At 43.1% G+C, this 19398-nt stretch overlaps 2 protein-coding genes across 3 annotated transcripts in view; one reads left to right on the plus strand and one right to left on the minus strand.

Annotated features, from left to right (window-relative positions):
* The window catches only part of LOC120447764 (division abnormally delayed protein), a 64194-nt gene that overhangs the window by 2239 nt on the left and 42557 nt on the right, over positions 1 to 19398 (minus strand). The window contains exons 2-8 of one of the 2 annotated variants that reach the window (XM_039629310.2): positions 11962 to 12105; positions 2663 to 2786; positions 2091 to 2564; positions 1794 to 1983; positions 935 to 1110; positions 218 to 422; positions 29 to 155 (exon numbers count right to left, since the gene is read on the minus strand). In XM_039629310.2, coding sequence (XP_039485244.1) covers positions 29 to 155; positions 218 to 422; positions 935 to 1110; positions 1794 to 1983; positions 2091 to 2564; positions 2663 to 2786; positions 11962 to 12105 — 1440 coding nt within the window. Of the gene's footprint in view, positions 1 to 16; positions 156 to 217; positions 423 to 934; positions 1111 to 1793; positions 1984 to 2090; positions 2565 to 2662; positions 2787 to 11961; positions 12106 to 19398 lie in introns of both variants that reach the window. The other variant, XM_039629309.2, reaches the window with a different exon arrangement.
* LOC120447765 lies at positions 465 to 929 on the plus strand. The gene is made up of 2 exons (XM_039629311.2): positions 465 to 625; positions 687 to 929. Exons 1-2 carry the CDS (start codon positions 542 to 544, stop codon positions 813 to 815), a joined length of 213 nt encoding a protein of 70 aa, XP_039485245.1. The 5' UTR covers positions 465 to 541; the 3' UTR covers positions 816 to 929.

A 19398-nucleotide genomic window follows, 5' to 3' on the forward strand; every position in this document is an offset into this window, starting at 1 on the left:
ATTTCTAGCAACTTACCATCGCCGGAACCATCGCCGGAACCATGTGCGCCTCCATACTCCTCCTCATCGTCGCCGATCTGGCCCTCGCCGCCACCGGAGCCCTCACCCATGTCATTCTGGATGTCGTGCGACGCCTGTATGCTGTTGGAAGGTGCCTGTTGAGGAGTATACCACTATTAATCAAGTTCCAAGTGCCCAATTGGTTGTCCAAACTTACCGCAGCTCCAATGCTCTTGCGGATCTTGATGAGCTTGTCGACCAGCTCGTTCAGCTCGCCGGTCTGAGCCTTCGCATCGAATGGCACCTCCGGATTGTAACGCTGGCTATCAGTTCCCGGATTAATCAGCAGCTGGGTGTAGTCCCCGAAACGATCGCCTGTCCAGCAGGAGTGATCCTCGCGAGAGTGCTGCTCGTCACAGAAGCTGATGAATGAAAATGTTAAGTTGGCTCAGTAAGCTTCACTTTTTAATTCACTTATTTGTTCTTTTAAAATACTCCCGAAAACAACTATTGTATACTCAATAAGATAAAAACAAACAAAATGTTTAAGGAGCTTGTATTGTGGATGCATCGTCTGGCCCACGACTTTTGTTTGGCCCGCCCAATTGCACCGATACCGCGACATGTAAGTTTGATACAATATAAATATATTCTTTTAATGTCTAATTTCTAACTCCCATTTTCAGGGCTGTCGTGTGCCAGTGAAGAATGGATTCTTCGCCAATTTGATTTTCTTTGTGGCCATTGTGACGCCGCTGTACTTTTGCCTGCTGAAGGACGTGATCGCCATGATCACCAAGCCCAAGAAGCCTTAATCTTAATCTTAATCTTAAACTCTATCCGTTTAAAGTCATAGTTTGGTCAGTCAATGTAGTGTAGCTAGTTCAAATCCGAACCCAGTCAATACAGTTTGTGGCATCGTCTGAATACTCACTTGTCCACGATGGTCGTGTAGAACTCCTTGCTCTTGTCGATGGTGGACAGGAAGAGGACCATGCCCGGATCCGGGTCAGTGGCCCACTTCACGTTGTTCTTGTGGGGCGGTGGCCGCGCATCCGGCTCTCCGGACGAATAGGGCGTCAGGCTGGGCGTGCCACACGTCTTCTTAACCTGCAAGACAATGGGGAAATAGGGGAAATGTTAGCCATGTGGAGCTACATGGGGAGTTTGGGGGGCTCCACTTCCACTTGCTAATCGCCGCCGCTCATGCAAGGCGCACGTGTCTCCCCGCCTCCCATTCTGACCCATTATTAAGCTGACCAGGTGCTCATCGCCCTGCATGTAAATTGCCACTTTCTGGTGGCGAAGGGTCCAAACTGAACCGAACTCGGACTCCACTCGAATTTGGCATTTTAAATTCCCAGCAACATGCCAATGGTATCAATTGGATGTCATGTGCATGTTTAACAAGATCTCGAAATGCCAAAGATATTTTTTAGAGACTGCTACTGCAAGTTTGAAGGCCGGAACTGAATTCCGATTCATTAAATTCATTTAAAATGTTCATAAATTAACTGGCAATTAAACCATTAAACGATCGTGTGTCCTTGGGACGCCACTTAACGAAATCGATCGCATCTTCAGATAGATGTCTGAAAATCAGAGCTGCGTCCTTGAAATACAACATATGTATAGGTTTTTGCAATAAGGGCTAATGCGATTTAAAGTGAGTGCATTTACCATAAATGAAAATAGTTTACTTAATGAATTATTAATGTACGCAAGTCGATTTAAGCATCCTTTATACTCCATGAAACTCGCTTGCTCTTAGTTTCTTGAGAGGATTTACTTACCTTTTGCTCCAGTTCGGGTCCATTGTGCATGGCGGCCATGATGGCCTCAGAGAAATAGTTCTGCAGGTGCTTGATGACATTGATGATGCCGCTGTCCGAGAGAATGTGGGTGGTGACCAGGTTGTTCAGGGCGTCCACTACACCCGACCAGGGACTGTCCAGTAGACCAGCGTATTCCGCCGAGCAGCCGCTGAAGATCATAGAACAAATGCATAAAGAATTAATCAATTTAACGAGCTTGGAAAACATATTTGATTAGCTTTATAGAATCTAAAGAAATTCCGTATTTCCACTTACCGCATCACGTTCTTGCAGTAGCCGTAGCACAACTTCGTTTCGCTCCTGCCACTCGAGTGGTGTCCATTGCAGTTGGGGCAGTAGTGCATCTTGAGGAGATGCAGCTTGCAGGTGTCCGTCAGTTGCTCGCCATAAAGGGCATCCGCCTCGCTGAGGACCTCGGCTGCCTGGAGCAGGGCGTTCATGAAGACATTGGACATGTGGACACTCTTGCCCAGGCTGGACTGCACTTGCTGCGGAATATCCCCAAATGGATGCATCTCGTCGAAGTTGTGCTGCAGACAGTTGACGTAGTCCTCGTGCAGGTCACCCAGATTGTTCTTGGACAGATGGACCATCTGGTGGTAGGCCACTGGGAATAACTGAACAAAGAATCGCTTCACTGCCTCCTCCAAGTTGCTCTGCACACTTCCAATTCCTCGCCTGCCCAGCTGGCCATTGCTATTCGTATAGTTGGATGTGTAAATCAGATGGCTAAAGGGGAAATTACTCAGTTAGATTAAAAGTTCTGTACTTGAATTAATTAAATATTGCTAGTTGGTAGTTTTATGCGAATAAATACGAGCACTTACTTCATGATTTCGGTGTACAGCTGATGGATCATCATCCGCGATGGAGGCACCATACGGGTATAAACCTTCGAGAAGAGCGAGTGGGTCATGTTCTCCGAAATCTGCGCCAATTCCACGACGTGACCTGCCGCAATCAAATCAGAGAGAGAAAGGCATCCATGAATGTGTTCTTATGGTTATTGTTTTTCCTAGCGAAATTTAATCACTTTGCCGCTAAAGTTTCCCCTGCTGGGATTTACTGGCAACTTCTGCCCTAATGGACCACTGGCTGGGACTGCCGCCCACTTGGATAGAGGAATTGTTGCCATTGCTCTTTATTTCTGGACCGGAGTAAGCTTTTAGTTAATGAAATGCAATTTAATGTGGCTCTTATCCTTTGGCCAGGTAAAGTAAAATATGAATAAAGTTAGGAAAATAAATGCGGAAGTTCACTTATATAAAGAGATACTTTTACTGGCAATGTTAAGTTCAGAAAAGGGTAAAATGTATGCATTATTTTGAACTAAAACGTTTGTATACATTGTATATATTGTTATGCTTCAGATATGTGTTTTATTAGAGCCCCCTTTTAATTACCACTTATCGACTCGACTTCTATCTATAATCTGTCAATCAATTGGCGATTCAGGCGTTGCAGGTTGTTAGGTTCTCTTTATACTCAGACACTAATCACAGAGCTCAGATTAAGAAAAACCAAATGTGACACAACGTTATCTGTCAAGGTGTCAGCGGCAGTTGTGCGAATTGATTTGGATACACAGATTGGCTATCGATACTCAGAGATACAAAAGACAAGCTCGGATACACAGACAGATACACTTCTCTGGCAGCCTGTCATTAGCGCAGATTACAAATGGCCAAGGCCAGATATCGGTCTTTATATGTATATAGACGAGTGAGGGGGTTATCTGTTTAACATCGGGGGAAACTGTCAAATCGGCGTGTGATTTCTCACACACCGAAGCTTTGTGACCCGCCTTCTTTTTTGGCCCCTGACAAATTCTAAATTGCAATATGCTGTCTTGTATATCGTTTTCAAACGAAAGTGTCAATCTCTCTGTTAATTGGCAACAAAAGAATGGAGAGACCAGAACAACTGAATACACACATTTCGACAGGGCCAAAGTGTTTCCAGATTTGTTCTCTGATTTTCTTTTTTTGGTTTTCTGTATGTGCTGTATGTTCTGCGGCTCATTTTGATTTCGATGTTGGCGCATTTCCGTTCTCAGCGTTTGAATAAGTCTTTGTGTTTGGTTGTCTGCCTGTCTGGTTGTCTGGTTTTTGGGCTTGGCTTGGAGTCGCTGCCTCGATGTGTCAGATTCTTGGGGTCTCGGCTCTGCATTTATCGGCTAATGGCCTTTGATGCGTCATCCCAGGCGAGCGGAGTTTACCCTTTTTAATTAGCAAAACTTACGAGTTTGGACTCCGATATTTGGGCAACCTAATCGTTCAGCAGAGGATCATCAATTCGGCGGGGTTTCACATCAAAATAGTTTTCGGTGTGACAGATCAAGGGTATACCTTAGAGATCACATAAAAATATTTACCCATATTCAAATTATAATATTAACTTTAAATACCCTTGAAAATTTCAGCTTGCCTATAACATTTTTATGAGTGCTTTAATGATTTATGGCTAATGATTTTATGTTTTTTTTAGATATGGGAATTATTTCGCAGATTAATCCTATCTTATTTTCCTATTTCTATTTTAATTACTCGTTAAAGGAACTAAAATACCACTTAACATTAATTATGTGCTATTTTTATTTATTTAAAGGTGTGTACGAGGGGACCGACTGCTGGCATCGCTAATCGCTCGGCAATTGCACAGGATGCGATAAACAATACCAGGCAATTGATTTAACGCGTTTGCGATACACAACAACCATAATAACGTCAGATACCAGCTAGATAGATAGATGGATAGAGATCCACAGGGGGGATTCACACGGGGGGAAATGGGGATGGAATGGGGAGCTCACACATCCTGTCGCTAATCTCATTGACGTGGCACAGTTAAAATGGAGCGGCGACTAGCGGAAACATTTAATTATTAACACGCCGCGTCGAACGTGTTGACGCGCTGGGATATACCAGTAAACGAGTATATATACTCGTATATTCTCACACTGGCGACATGGGGATCCCAGCTCGATTGGCTCATTAAATCGGCAAGGGTCGCGAGAAGGGGCTCCAAATGAGCCATTAATGGGAAGCTGGAGATGGAATTGCTGGAGAGGAAGTGCGGATGCAGACGATGCAACAAATACATGATTGACATGCCCAAAATAGCTTCTATTGATTGCAAATGTATGTATATCTATCTATTCATAGCAGCCTAGGCAATTTCCCTTATCCGGATTCCCAGACTCCTTGCGATGGATATTCGTTTGGCTGGCTGCTTGCAATGTGTAATTGCAATTTTAATGAACTCACTGCGAGCTCAATTGTCATGGGGGAAAATGCTGAAAGCAGTCAATGCTGCGTATGCTTGATATGTATTATTGCAGCTGCTTTTGTTGGCTTAATACGCTCAATTAGGTTTGGGACCCACAGAAACACAGAGCCGCCTCAAATGCTATGCATTTGTATCTTTGTATCGCATAAATTGTTAACTCAGCACTTCACCTGCGGGCACACACAAAACTTCATATATGCAATTTGCTGGACTTTTGCTGGTTTCTGCAACTAATTGCAATTTCTGTCCGGCTCTATCTCGCCATCTCTCTCTGTCATTGTGCCCTCTCACTCCCACACTTACACTCGCCTTACACCTTTGACAATTAACCGAGAGAATTTTTATTGTGGCTGCCAGGAGTTTACCCGTATCTATGCTCGACCAGCAATCAAATCTAAAGCAGGCCAAATGGCTTTCCCAATGAAACATGAAAATTTCATTAAGCTCGGGCACTCTCTTCTATTTTTTTTTCGCTTTTTTTCGTTTTTGTGTGCTTTTTAAAGACCTTCCGGGTGGGAGGAAAATGGCAAAGGGATTCACGCTCGTCACACATGGAAAATCGCACTAATGGGCAAACAGACAATGAAATTGAATTAGACAACAAAGTGCGGCCAGTATAGTTCAGGTGGTAGAGGAAAAAGAAGGGGCCCAATGGAGCTCCTCGAAGACCAAGCCCGTGAGCAGACACTAAATATCCATTCTTATGAATGGGAAGTTTGGGATTTACACAGGGAGAAAGTAAATAAAAGTTGGGTAAATTTAAGTAGTTTAGAAATAAAGAACATTGAAAAGAAGACACTGTTAAAAGTGATTTGTAAATTTCCGTTTTAACCAGTTAAAATTAATAAATATATAAATAAGTATAGATACATTTTGTTTAGATATTTTTATAAAAAAAGAATAATATTGTTTAAGTTGCAGTGTTTTGCTTAGCCATTCGCATAGAGTAAATATCGGAGAAGACTGCGACTTTGGCGTCCCTGGCTTCATTGCTTCATTAGAAGTCGGCGGCTGGCTGGCAGGAGCGAGATTAGCATGCCAAGTTCCAGGGAGCGACCGGTTTGGGATTCGCCTTCGGGAGCGGATGGGGCACTTCGATGGGGATTCGTGGCCCGGGGCAAGCCCCAAAAGTGTTGCGAAAGGCGGGGGCGGGGGCGGGGGCGGAGGATCGGGGACGGGGGCAGTGGCAGATGCGACCGCGGTCCACAAGCTGTGTTGCTGTGTTTCCCACGCCTCGGCAAAAGTATGCAGCACACACACTCAACGAAAGCGAGCACAGCCCACAGGTTTAGTTTTATTTTGCCCGCTTTTTCCCTGCCGCTTTTGTATTTTTTATATATATACATATATATTCCTTTATTTAGGTTTTTTTTTATGTTTTTTTGTGGCCGGACTTCTTTGGCTCCTCGGGGCACTGGGAACATTGCTCGTTCGTTTATTTGTATTTTGTTTGTTGCCTGCGTTCCTGTGCGGATATTACAATTTTAGTATCTGCCGCATTTTTATTTGCATTTTATATGCATGTATTTTGCCCACTATCCCAACTGCGGTATCCGTTTGCCGTTGCCGTTGCCGCCTTATGAATGCCCCAGCAACTTTGTTAGTGCTCTTCATTTCTGCTCCACTCCACTCCACTTCATTTTTACTTTTTTTTTTGCCTTTGCCATTCGGCGGCGGGCTTAGCTTTTTAGCCGCGTTTAGCTTCGTTTTTGAACTGTGGCAACTTTTTTCCCGGCCGGCCCTGAAGTCGCCTCCTTTCCTTGGTCGTCTGTCCGTCTGGCGGGAGCAGTTCTCAGTTCTCTTGGCCTGGCCACCAGCAAACCAGCAACCAGCAACCGGCAATCGGGAGGAAGTGGAGGGAAACAGAAGATAGGCACAGTGGCTTGGACTTGCAGTTTATGACTTTAATCACTTCAATTGAAAACGTAGTTTATTTAAATACATATTTAATGTATTATGTATTTTATTACTTAAAACTAATACCCATCACAGCTCATTATACAATGGACTACATCTCTCTATGTGACTATTTACTATTAGTGGTTTATAAGTTGGTCATAAAACTTCTTGCAAAATGTGTAGCTTTTAAGCTAGGTGCTGCAAAGTATCCTTCGAGATTCGCTCACCCCTTGAGCACTGGCAGCTCCACTGCACCATCTGGTGACCCAACCCTTCGCAGCCCACTCCAAGCCAATCCAACTCAATCCAACCCAATCTAGCCCATTGTGCGTGGCAGTGGGCTTAAGTGCATGTATTGTAACTAGCTATCTGCAGGCGTGCCAACTCGGCACGCCCCTTCACCGAAGTACCCGACCATCCAGCAATCCAGCTAGCCAGCTATCCAAGCATCCAAGTAACCAAGAATCCAACCATCTAGCCATCCAGCTATCCAACTCGCCACTCCAACAGCTGTGAGCCCTGCGGCAATCTGCTCTTCGCAGGCGAGCTCATCTCATCCCAACCCCATGGCATGGCCCCATACCATCCAATTGCATCCGATTCCAAACAGAGGGGCCTGGACCAAAGACCCTACACAATGTCAAAGTAATTGGATGACTTTTCATTGTTGGCGGCGAGCTGTGGAGTTGGAAAACTGGAGTTTCCCGAGCGTGGGTCGACCCCTTTTCGGCTTAGCTCCGCTCTGACATATTGAAATGCTTCAGAGCATATGCATCAATTGGCCAAAGGGGCATGGCAGTCATTTGATCTAACAAGAGTTGGGGTTGCAATCCCATACCAAAAGTGGAACCCCTGCTGAAGGCATCGAGTTGCCTGCCGTTTTTGGTGGCGCGTTAATTACAAGCGCGAGCTTTTAGCGTTTAATTTGCCAAGCAACTAATTATGGTAATTATATATGCACACAAATGGCGATATTGGAACGCAATTGCCAGACGAAATGGCATCGATGTTGTTTGCTTTTCGAGACGCTGCTAATTAATGAAACGAGTGGAAATTAAAGTTGCTTAGACAACAGCTCCATTAGTAATTCGGCATTTGCTTTGTCAAACACGCTAAAATTTAAAGAACTTCGCTGCCACATAAAATGACAACTGGTTTTTGGTCGGGGGCGTTTTCCTCAGCTCCACAAGCTGCAGGTGTTCGTTGGCTCTGAACTTCGGTTCCCTGTCGATTTCATTGAGGAATCGAAGCTGGAGTCCGAAGGTCGCAGCTTAAAAAAAAGTTGAATATTTCAACGAGATATACAAAAAAGAATGGCGAAGATCTGAACGAGTTTGAGCTAAAAATAACACTTTGGCGTTGGGCTGCTCGTAATTTAGTTAAATGTGTTTTAGTCAAGTGCCTGATTAGTCAGCTTAATGGTAGAATATGTGTTTATATACCAAATAAAGATAAGAGAAAGAATAGCTTTCAAATCCAAAGCCGTTCTCAATAAGTGATGAGAAATGCAGAGCTTTACCACCCACATACCAAAAACGGTGTCGCCTCAATCATACTGAAACCTAATGACAACAACAGCACAGTTTTGGACCTGCCACTGCAACAACTTGAGGCAGAGTTAGTGCCAAACAAGCTCGCACTCTGTGACAAGACAAACAAAAGCAGGCTAACAAGCGATGGCGGCCAAAAAACCACTTTAGCCGTAAAGACAAGAAGGCAGCAGCCCAAAAGCCAGCAGCCAGCCAGGCAAAGCACGAGATATGGCCGAAAAGACTTAAGCCCGGCCCAAGTTGCGAAATTGGGTGGCAGGGATGGGATGTGGATGTGGATGTGGAAAGTTGCAAGTTGCTAGCAGCTAGCTGCTAGTTGCAACTTATGAAAGTGCACGCATTGCTGCTGCTGCTGCTGCTGCAGCTGCCGCCGCTGCTGCTGCCACAAAAATAAAGAAATAATTTTTGCAGTTCCCATTTTGTTTTCCTTTTTTTCCACATTGCTGTTTGTTTTTGTTTTGCTGAAAGGGGCAAAAGTTGTGCTGGCAGAGCAGTAAGTCAGCATTTGGAACTTTTATGCTGGCGCACGCCCCTGCCCACAAAAAGGGGGGTTAAAAGGGGGGAAGGGGGTGGGGCCTTAAGGGGTGGAGGCTTAAGGGGCGGGGGGCCAGGTGACAGGAAGGGAAGTCAAGATGCTTTGCAGGCAAACGCATTAAGCGCGTGAGCAACACACCAAAACGACAATGACGTTAAACACTGAAGAAATTTAAAGGCAAGTTTATCTAGAAAACTTTAAATTTAAAAGAAAATCATTGTCTTTTAGGGAAAATGCTATAGCATAATCTTACTTTTATAATTCTTGCAATCTGTAAATGAAAATATCAATGATACAATTTTGTTATATTATTGATAAGTTCCTTAGGTAGCTTTTTTCCATAATTTAATGAGCATTTCTATAATTTTGAAATATATTTTTTGATAAGTTTCTTAATACCTTTTTTTTCCATAATTAAATGAGCATTTCTATAATTTTAAGATATATTTTTTCCCAGTGCAGCAGCGACAACGAAAGTAGCTGCCAAGATGACGATGATGGTGAGATGGTGATGATGATGATGACTACGATGGTGGAGACGGCAGTGAGTGCAATGGGAACGCAGTGCGTTGGAGGTTGACATGGGGAATTGGGGATCGGGCAGATCTGCGGATTGGTGTTGTTTGGGGGCCTGAGCAGCCATATAATTCGTAAGCTGCGAAACGTGTTTAAACACGCAAATACTTGCTTAAAAATAATACGCCGAACAAAAGCAGTCAGCAGCACAAAGCGAGAGGGCAGGAGTTGCAACAATGGGCGCTGCAACGGAAGGGGCGTGGCACGGGGGCGGATGAGCTGCAAACGGAAGGAGAGGTTGGGGTTTCGGTATTCGAACAGGAAGGAAGGCTGTGGCTTGTATTGCATATGCCACAAGCTGTTGTAGCTGGCAAGTTTATGGTACAAAATAGAAATATGCATTTATTTCGCATGCCATAATATTTTATGCGTTAGAAGGGCAGAAGAAAGAGCAATAACAGCAACGATTGCCAAGAAATGCATAAAGTTTTATAGTTGCGCTTTTTTTTCGGGGGTCTGGTGCTTTTGGGGAGTGCTGCTCCTTTCCACCCAATGGCAGAACATTACGCATACGCCGGGTGTGCTGCCAAGAAAGTAAATCAATTTTTATGGCCACTCTGCTGCAAGTGGAGGAAACGCGTGGCATCGCCGATAAGCACAAAAGTACGCCATTTGGGCCAGAAGTTTTTGGCCCAAACAAGTTCCTTGTTATCAGTAGCAGACAACTTACTTATTAACTATCAGCAGTAACATGCCTTGATTTGCTAGTTATGTGTAGTATATACTTAATCAATTAGCCAACTGTTTCATAAATCTCGACTACCATTAGCTGCACCTCATTAATCCATCACATTTCGATTGTTTCATTTTTAACCCGGCTCGTAAAGCAAATAAATTGCACTGTCTCTTGGTTTTATGGTAAATAATTATAAATTGCTTTATTGCTCGATTGTTAGGCTAAATGGCTTTGCCGACTGCATTTGAATTTTTTGCATGTTCTGTTTACCTAACAAAACGTGGAACCCATCGGTGTTTGCCTTGTGTGACATCATTGTGTGTTCTGAGTTCTCCAATGCAAATTGAATGCTAATTGTTAGCGGAATACTCTGCATTTCGAGTGTTTTGGAAGTGATTTTAGCCAGAAATCAAATAAAGAATAAGCAAGTTCCTGTCATTTTAGAAACGATAACGTTATTGCAGCATTCATTTCATTAACCAATTTAAGTTGCCATTTAAACATATGATTTGCTCAATTAGCCATTAAGAAATTAATAATTTAATAACCAAGTGGCGTTGCCCTAACTCCAAATGAATTTAATGAGCATTTCGTTTGCAGCACTCATATTGCCGAAGGGAAACCTCGAAACTTAATGAGCCCCCATACGAATGAATCAATGGGCTTGCATAAATTAAGCTGATGACAACACACGAAATGCAAACAAATTCGCCAAAATGTATTTATATATAAATTGTGAATCCGCATTCGGTATATGTATGTACATATATCCCCTATATTCGTGTGGGCATGTACGTATGTACAACGAGTGGGGCGTGTTTAAAGTCTTTTTGAATGCGCGCCCATTTCCAAGAACTGCGGACTCAGACTGGCGAGAACAACAATGAGGCAACAACATTCGCAGCAGCAGCAACAACAGCAGCAGCTGCAGCAGCACCCCAAAAACCTGCCTTAAAGTGAAGCGAGATTTACAGCATGTACGACAACAATTTGCAGGCATTGTGTGAAAGGGGCAGCTCCCTAAAAGGGGGCGTGCCAGCCCCAAAACGTGACCCAGACAAAGTTTGCGAAATTGTCTAAAAAGGGACAGCGGCCACAACAACAACAATAATAACAACAACAGGGACTACAACATTATTTAATGCTTTTTTAATTAGATGCATTCCCGAGCCGCGTTCGCTGCATTTTAAAACAGTTCGGTTATGGTTATGATTCCTTATATACATATACTTTTATATCAGTTTATTATACAGTCGCTTTGATCTGCATACAAATTCAAATTACAAATCAATTTCGCATTTCGCATTTCGCGTTTCAAGTTTAATTTGGTTAGCGCACTTCGCAGATTGCGAGGCAAAAGCTGTTTTTATCCTCATAACTTTGTGCTGAGCCTGATGAATTTGCATATGATAAATTATTTATTGCCACGAAAATATACTTTGGTCTAACGCCCGGCAAACTTTGCAGACTCTTTGCCCGCAGATTTGCATAGAAAGGCATTCTGCCTCTTTTCGACTTCACTCGACCATCCAATCCCCCCACTAATCCTTTCTGCTGTCCCCCAAAAAGAGATTCATAGACTCCAAGATGGTTGTTACTCACTCTGGAACTGTTTGGCATTCGTCTCGAGGACTCCGCGCAGGCTGCTGGTGTGGTGATGAAGCAGTTGCTCGAACATTCCGGCGGCTTTGTCCCGCAGCTCCAGCTCCGTGGCATTATTGCAGCAGCTTCCGCCGCAAATGGCGCCTGGAAAATTGGGAAAATAAGAGGAGATTTTCATTATTATTGGGCAGTCAGAAAATCAGAGAGATTACAAGGGATTTTTATGCAAAAGATTAGTGTACTTCTATAGAAACTGGATGGCCCATCCACTGCAATGCAAGTATTCCCTCAGTGTGATAAAATATTTCCGCAATGTGTATTAATATCTTTGTTCATAAGATACATTTGCTGAATCTTCATGTAAATATTAAGAGTAAAGATCTTCATGTATATATTAAGAGTAAAGATATTTAATATACTGCTGGCTAGTAATAAACCCATCCTATCGATCAACTTAACTCATCTTCAGTTGCATCATTTTGAAACGCCTGCTGCGCCTGTATCATTTTCAGATTATCGCACAAATCAAATATTTACTCATGACTTTGCGGCTCACTGTGTGTGTCTGTGTGTGGGCTGTCTCGCTAAATTGTTTATGGCTTTAAAATGGCAGTGGGCGTGTTGGCCAGCTCGAATGCAACAGCAAAGTGGCCATAGTTTCCGATTGGCGGCGTGGGCACAGCAATTTACAATTTATAAATGCACAATCCAGAAGTAGGAACCAAGTTTGCCGGCTTGTTTCATGATGGGCGGTCGCGTTAATAACTTTTAAATGGCTCATAATTGCAATAGTTTTTTTTTACTATTTATCTATCGTAGCAGTTTGCCCGTTGTGGCCCATAAGACTCGCAGCGGGCATTGATTGTGTTTCCAGCTGCCTCTTAAAAACCGAGCGCATTCCACTAATGACAATGGATAAGGGGGAAAGTGGGCTAAAACGATTTTCAGCTTACTAATCGCTGTGGCCCAGAAAATGCCGTCTAATGAAAGAAACAGAAAAAGAGCGAAAAAACAAACCGCACAAGCTAGGACAATAAATATGTGGACAGAAGACCGTTGATTGCCAGGGCTTATTGAAAGGAAATTGTTTTCCCCTCGGAAAGTATCTTTAAGATACTTTTTCACTTGTAAAGTCCCCGCAGCAAATGCATGTGTGTTAATGAGGGGAATCCCCCGCAGTGGCTGCAGTCATAAATTAGCGGGGAAACAAATCGTGTGACAGACTTTTTATGACAACTGCAATGACAACAACAGATACGACTTTTATGGATATCTGCACCCCCCTTCCCACCATTCGTCTTTGTAGTTTATAATTTAAATTAATGGCTTTTACACAATGTTCGAAGCGTTTACAATCGCTCATATGCATATCGCTGAGTGCCCCAGATGTTGGCGAACTGAATGAATTCGAATGAAAGCCAAAAGTGCAGATGCAGTCAGCGTCTATTTCCGGTTAACTAATGGCGAACATCGATGGCAGCAGTTAATCGCTGGGGCCATGACACGCTTTTCCCGCCTGGAAAATGAAATGGAAAACGACAACAGACTTGGCGCAAAGCCATCACCCCTGAATGATATCCATATCCCCTCGAAGTGACCTGCTGCCAGTCAATCAAAACTCGACAGAGACGAAAGCCAAACAGATTTTAGTTATGTGCCATCGATTTGCGAGCTGTTTGTGTTCCTCGAGGGGCTGAAAAGGATTTGGCTTTCCCATTTCTTGCGCTTGCATTGTATAAGTTATCGATTAGGGGCCGTGTCCTCCAGGCTCCTTTGGCAATGATGTGTTTATGCGTTTTTGCCACTGCCATTCGGCCATAAATCGGTCCAGAGCAGAATGCCAAGCGGGAGCACCACTTCCCGCATGGCAGTTGGCCAGGAACCCAGGCGTCACTCAGCCAGCGAGTCACTCTGTCTGGGGGAAAGACACAAAAAAAAGGGCACAAATGTGGGGAAAAGGAAAAGGAAAAAGGAGGAAAAGCGAAGGAAAAGCGTAAAAGGGAAGCCAGTGCAAGTTAAACCTGCACTGGGAATGTCGGAATTCTTCGCTTTCAAACGTTTAGCTTCCACCTCTTTTCTGTGGCTCAAGAGCTCAAAACTCGAGCAGCAGAAATTCAATTCAATTGCTGCAACGTGCATGCACACACACAAGCGCACTGGCAGGACCTGCATGCATGCATACATACATACATGCACATATATCATGCCGTGGCCCAGAAAAGTATGCTATGGCAAAATGTTTCTGGCAACGGACGGCCAAATTGCAAAAGGAACGTGGGAAGGAGGCCCAAAAGCGGAGACGGCTAAAGTGGAGAGCTGGGATGCTCCGAAAATAGAGAGATGCATCTGCACTGGGAGAAAATGTGTCAGCTAAATAATAAATATCAGTAGTGATGGGCAAGGAAAAAAAAGAGAAGAAGAATTCTAATTTATAGTACCATTTAATCATTTATATTTGATTGATATAAACTTTTCCATGTACTATTGTTAGTCATTTTCGCTGTGCATCAATGGCAATTGGTGGAGTGGGTGTAAAAAATGCAAATCTCATGCATGGCCCGAAAATGCTCTGCCAAAAATACCAAGCAACGGCCCTGACCGCAAAAAGGGGGGCCAGAGGGGAGGGGGGATAGGGGCAGTGGCCCCATTACGCCTCCGAAACAGAAGCCCCTTCCCCTTCCCCTCCATCCGAAAGGCCCGCCTCTGTGCTACTGTCTCTCTATATTTTCAGGCCTTGTTTTCCAGCCTGTCACCGCAAATGCAACTGACGACGTGTGCGAATTTGTTTACTGTAATTGTCTTCACTGTAAAAAGAGAGGGGGGTGGTGCTGGTGGATGGCACACATGAACACACATACGCACACACACCAACCACATATATTCACATATATCCACTCAGATAGGCTCTGGCTCTATGGTTACTTGTCTTTTGGCATTAGCCAAGTTGGCTGGCAGCCAAGAAAGCGCTTAGCCCGCAAAACACTTGCGTATGGGAGTGGATTTTGCATACCTTGACATATTTCGAGTGTCCTTACTCCACCACATCCTCCCCAATTACCCCACTCCCCCATTTAGCAAGCCCCCTCCCCGCAGAGACATTTCCCAGTGGCATATGCAACTTGTATGCGTTTTCAATTTGCACAATTTACTGTGAGCGTGTTGATAATAATGAAGCCAAGAGCCAGGAGAATTTCGTGCCCGTCCGAATGCCTGGATGCTGTAATTAAAACAGATCCCTGCCATGTCTGCCGAAATATTTTGACATGCATTGTGTAAAAAATAATTTAATTACAAAGTAAAGTGTAAGCAAGTGAACAGCAGGCAGCTTGTCTGCCCTATAAAAATGAACTTTATTTAAGTTTTAATTTCTGCAAACAATGTAACCTTGTTAAAGTTGCTTTGCGCTTTTTTATAAAAACTTTTTGACGATAAGCTTGAAACCCTATTAAATTTGTATTCCTGTTAGAACGAACTTAAATTCCACTGAAATCAGCTCAAATATTTACCTAATGAAACATATATAATCCCCCAAAAAATGTGTGATATATTTTGAGTATAATTTACGGCATTGATTGAAAATCAATTTAATTTCTCTTCAGGTCACAGAAAATAGTCCCAACGATTGCCCAAGGCCATAAATTCTCTAATAAATTTACGAACGTGCAGCGACTGCAATGCAAACCAAATAAAAACATCCGTCGCTGCCAGAGGCTTCCTATCAATGTGGCAAGGGGGGTGGTGTGTGCATGTCACACACAATAATTTCTTTTTTATTTCAGCTCTTTTTTTTAGATGTTTTATCAAAAATTGTTGACAACTACTTGTCAAACACGACAAATGGCCCAATGGGCGGGGGTTCTGGAGTTTCTGGGGTTCAGGGGTTAGGGCACCCCAAATCAAGGTGTTGTTGGGCCCTTGTTCATTTTATGGTTCGTTGCATTCTGTTTGCTGTTATGACACGTTTGCCCCAAACATAGATCACCATCAGATGGCGAGGTCTTTTTCCAATCTTTTTCCCCCTTTCCGTTTCCACATTTCACATTTTCCCCATTTTTCTTAACCATAAAACTACCTTAACTTCTGGTTCGTTGAACTATGCCCGTCTATATTTACACACACATTGTTTATTGGCCACCATTGTATGTGTTTGCCATTTCCATATCTTATCGAAGCTGCTTCACTTTGAGCCGAATCAATGTCGGGAAAACCTATCCCTGCCTGCCACTAAACTGATATCAAACTAATAAATCCTACGTGTAAATATCCTGGTGAAACAGTGGTTGGGATTCAAGTTTTGATTCCACATTTTATTTTGAATTTAAATTAACTTAAAAATGTGTTATTTTGTTAGAATGTGTCGTACACATAGACTTGATCATTCCCAAAAAATATTGTTCACATTCCTAAATAATGTTTTGTGTTATTCAATCCGATAGAAACTTTTTGTAGTCACTGTGTGGCACAGTGCTGTGGCATTTTCAAATATTTGTTATTTTGCATATGTTTGGCAGCGATTATTTGGCGTTGCAGCTGCCACGCGGGAAAATCCCAACAATTCTGCTGGTAAATTGTTAATGTGCCGCATAAGTTTTCAATTTGTGTGGCAAATTCCGCACGGATGCTAACTTGCAACATTGCCATTGGTGTTGGTGTTGCAGTTGCATGTTGTTGCTCTGCTGACATCGAAGCTGGCAGATTTTGGCGCCACGTCTGCGTGGCATGTAAAATTTATTGCGTCGGCTGCAGCGACAATCTCTTTGCCGTTTATTTGCATTCGCATTTGAATGCACACAAATGTATCTCGACGTAACTGTATCTGCATATGTATCTGGATCGGCATCTGTATCTGCAACTGAATCTGCATATGTATGCGTACCTGAGCTTCCTTCGGCTTGCTGCACGCACTGCACTTTGTGCTAATCTAGCGATGAAAACGTCAGCTGCGATTATGCGTGCCACAGAGTGGTAGTTGCAATCTGCTAGTTACTGGTTGCATGCCCCCATATTTGGCCAGCTCTTTTCGATTGCACTGCGATTTCGGCAGGCGCCAGGCAGACGCGAAATTCCCGTTGTCTGCACCAGCAGCAGCGGCCTCAAGAAATATATTAAAAATTTAATTGAAAAGCATTTTAGCCGCAAATTGCAGTCGCCGTCTTCGGGGGCAGTGACAATTATTAATTATTTAGATTTATGAGGCAGCAGCAAGAGAGTTGTCTGTGCGAGTCGAGTTGAGTTGAGTCAATCTATATGCAAATTTCAGCGATATGTGCAGAACTAATGGAACTGGATGGAGAGTTTTTTGGCTCGGAGAATCTTTGAGCATTCATTTCTCAGATCCCGATCTCTGCACTTTATCTCGTCAGACAGATTGCAAAAAAAATATCTCAATAGGGTGATTTCAAATGCAGCGAACAAAGAACTTAATGCCAATGCACGGCATCCATCAGAAATGCCAAAGAACGGACTATTAATAAAACCCCCAGAATGCATATCCTCTCATCAGCATCAGCATCATCATCTTCATCATCATGATTCACCAATCAGCCATCTTCGGTGATGATGATGAAGTGCAGCACCCAAAACACAAAGGAACCGGGCATTAAATATACTTATGTAAACAAAGAAATCAAATTACAACACACTGGTCGCCAGCAAATGTTAAACACACAAATCGAAAATAAACGAACAACAAAATAAAATTGTTGAACTTATGCGCATTTCTTATTTTCATTTTTATTTGTTTCCTTTTTTTTTTTTTTTTTTTTTTGAAAACAACAAACGAAGGCAAATAATTGAGGAAATCGCTGACAACGGCCAAACACGAAAAAGGAGCCTCAGATGCAGCAGCAGTTTTATAATTAAAACCAGCTCAGCTGCTGCAAGTTGCTGCTGTGTTTCTGTTGCAGTTGCAAGTTCGCATTCACCATTCACAGGGCCAGCAACAACAAGCAATTGCAAATTATACAACTGGGCGCCCAGCAAATGAAAGCCATCGAAAAGCGTAGTATCGAGGCATTCCCCATGGCTCTTCAGCGTTTTTTGTACTTCTTTTTGTTTTTGTGATTTTTGCATTGCAGTTGTGCAAACATCGGCGTCAAACAAAAACAGAAGCACAACACACAAACAAACAAACGCGATCCAAGAGCAACCAATTCTGCTCGCCCAGTTGGTCGTTGGTCGTGGCCAGCTGTCCGATTCGGATTTCGATTCCATTACGATTTCCCAGCTGCCACAATTGGACAATGGGGCACTGCGATTTCAAGTAGCCTCTTAGGGAATTACTTTCAAAAATTACTTAAATATAAATAAAGTCTATGTGTTTTACAATCAGAAATCTGTATTGATTGAAAGGATACGTTTGCAGCTCTTTTAAACAAGCCTCTTGAAAATGAAATGATACTTTTTATAAAACAATGTCTAATTACAGTCTTTTTTAAAAGGATATAAGTCCGAATGTATACTGCAGACTCTACTAATTTTAAAAATTGGTTTGTAGAAAATGTATCCCTACTATGCTATTCTTTTCTCGCAGTGCACTACCCGCTAATGGCGATCTAGTTGCCAGCATTGCCGCCGCTGCATTTCTGCTGCTGCAAATTGCGGGTAATCATAGTGCATGTTGCATGCAAATTAACGCATCAACAAGCCCCCGAGGGGCATGTGGCATGGGGTAGGTAGGGGCATGTGGGGAATGAAAATCCGCACGGGACCCCGCATAAATGCCATTTTATGAGATTATGCCAATGGGAAAATATGCGGCACGAACGGAAGGCCAATGGGCAGACGTAGTCGCAGTCGCAGTCGTCGTAGTGGCAGCCTCTTTGTTTGCCGGGTAATCCTATTGTAATTAACTTGTTTTTCAGCCGATTCAGCCGTTTTCAGCCATTTCAGCCGGCAAATGTCATGCCGGCAATAGCAGAGCAAAAAGCTATGGTCTTAATGTACGCAAATTTCTACTGATTGCCGTTGGGTGCTCGTAACTATAAGCGATGCGTATGGGAAGATCCAAAGAATTTAGTATCATTAAGTTCGTTATCAGAAAAACCAGCGTAAGACGGCTAAATTATTGAGTGCTGCTGACAGCACCTGGCATTAATGCTAGATACAGGAAATTATTCCATCAAATGGATGAGACTGCAAGAGCCGAGCATTAAAATCGTATACCAACTGCCAGATTAAGTAAGCTAAGCTAGACACATTTTTCTGTGTTCAATGTTTATGCTGTAAAAAGTTAATTGCGCCACGGATCATTAACCATTTAAGTTTATTGCTGACAGAACAGATTTTTCAAGCACATGTTCTAAATTTAATTTAATTTAAGGCTGCTGTCTCTGTTACTAATGGTGTTCTAGTGTTCTGATCTTCCAGTGTTCTGATGTTCTAGTGTTCTGAGGTTCTAGTGTTCTAGCTGCTGCAACTGATAACGAACGGCAACGA

Source organism: Drosophila santomea, chromosome 3L, assembly GCF_016746245.2.
Source record: "Drosophila santomea strain STO CAGO 1482 chromosome 3L, Prin_Dsan_1.1, whole genome shotgun sequence".
Lineage (NCBI taxonomy): Eukaryota > Metazoa > Arthropoda > Insecta > Diptera > Drosophilidae > Drosophila > Drosophila santomea.

Bases quoted from the DNA above. Each gene is read 5' to 3' on its own strand.
- LOC120447765 (XM_039629311.2), top strand. From the start codon at position 542: ATGTTTAAGGAGCTTGTATTGTGGATGCATCGTCTGGCCCACGACTTT. The intron at 626-686 runs GTAAGTTTGATA...TCCCATTTTCAG, and splicing joins TTGCACCGATACCGCGACAT to GGCTGTCGTGTGCCAGTGAA.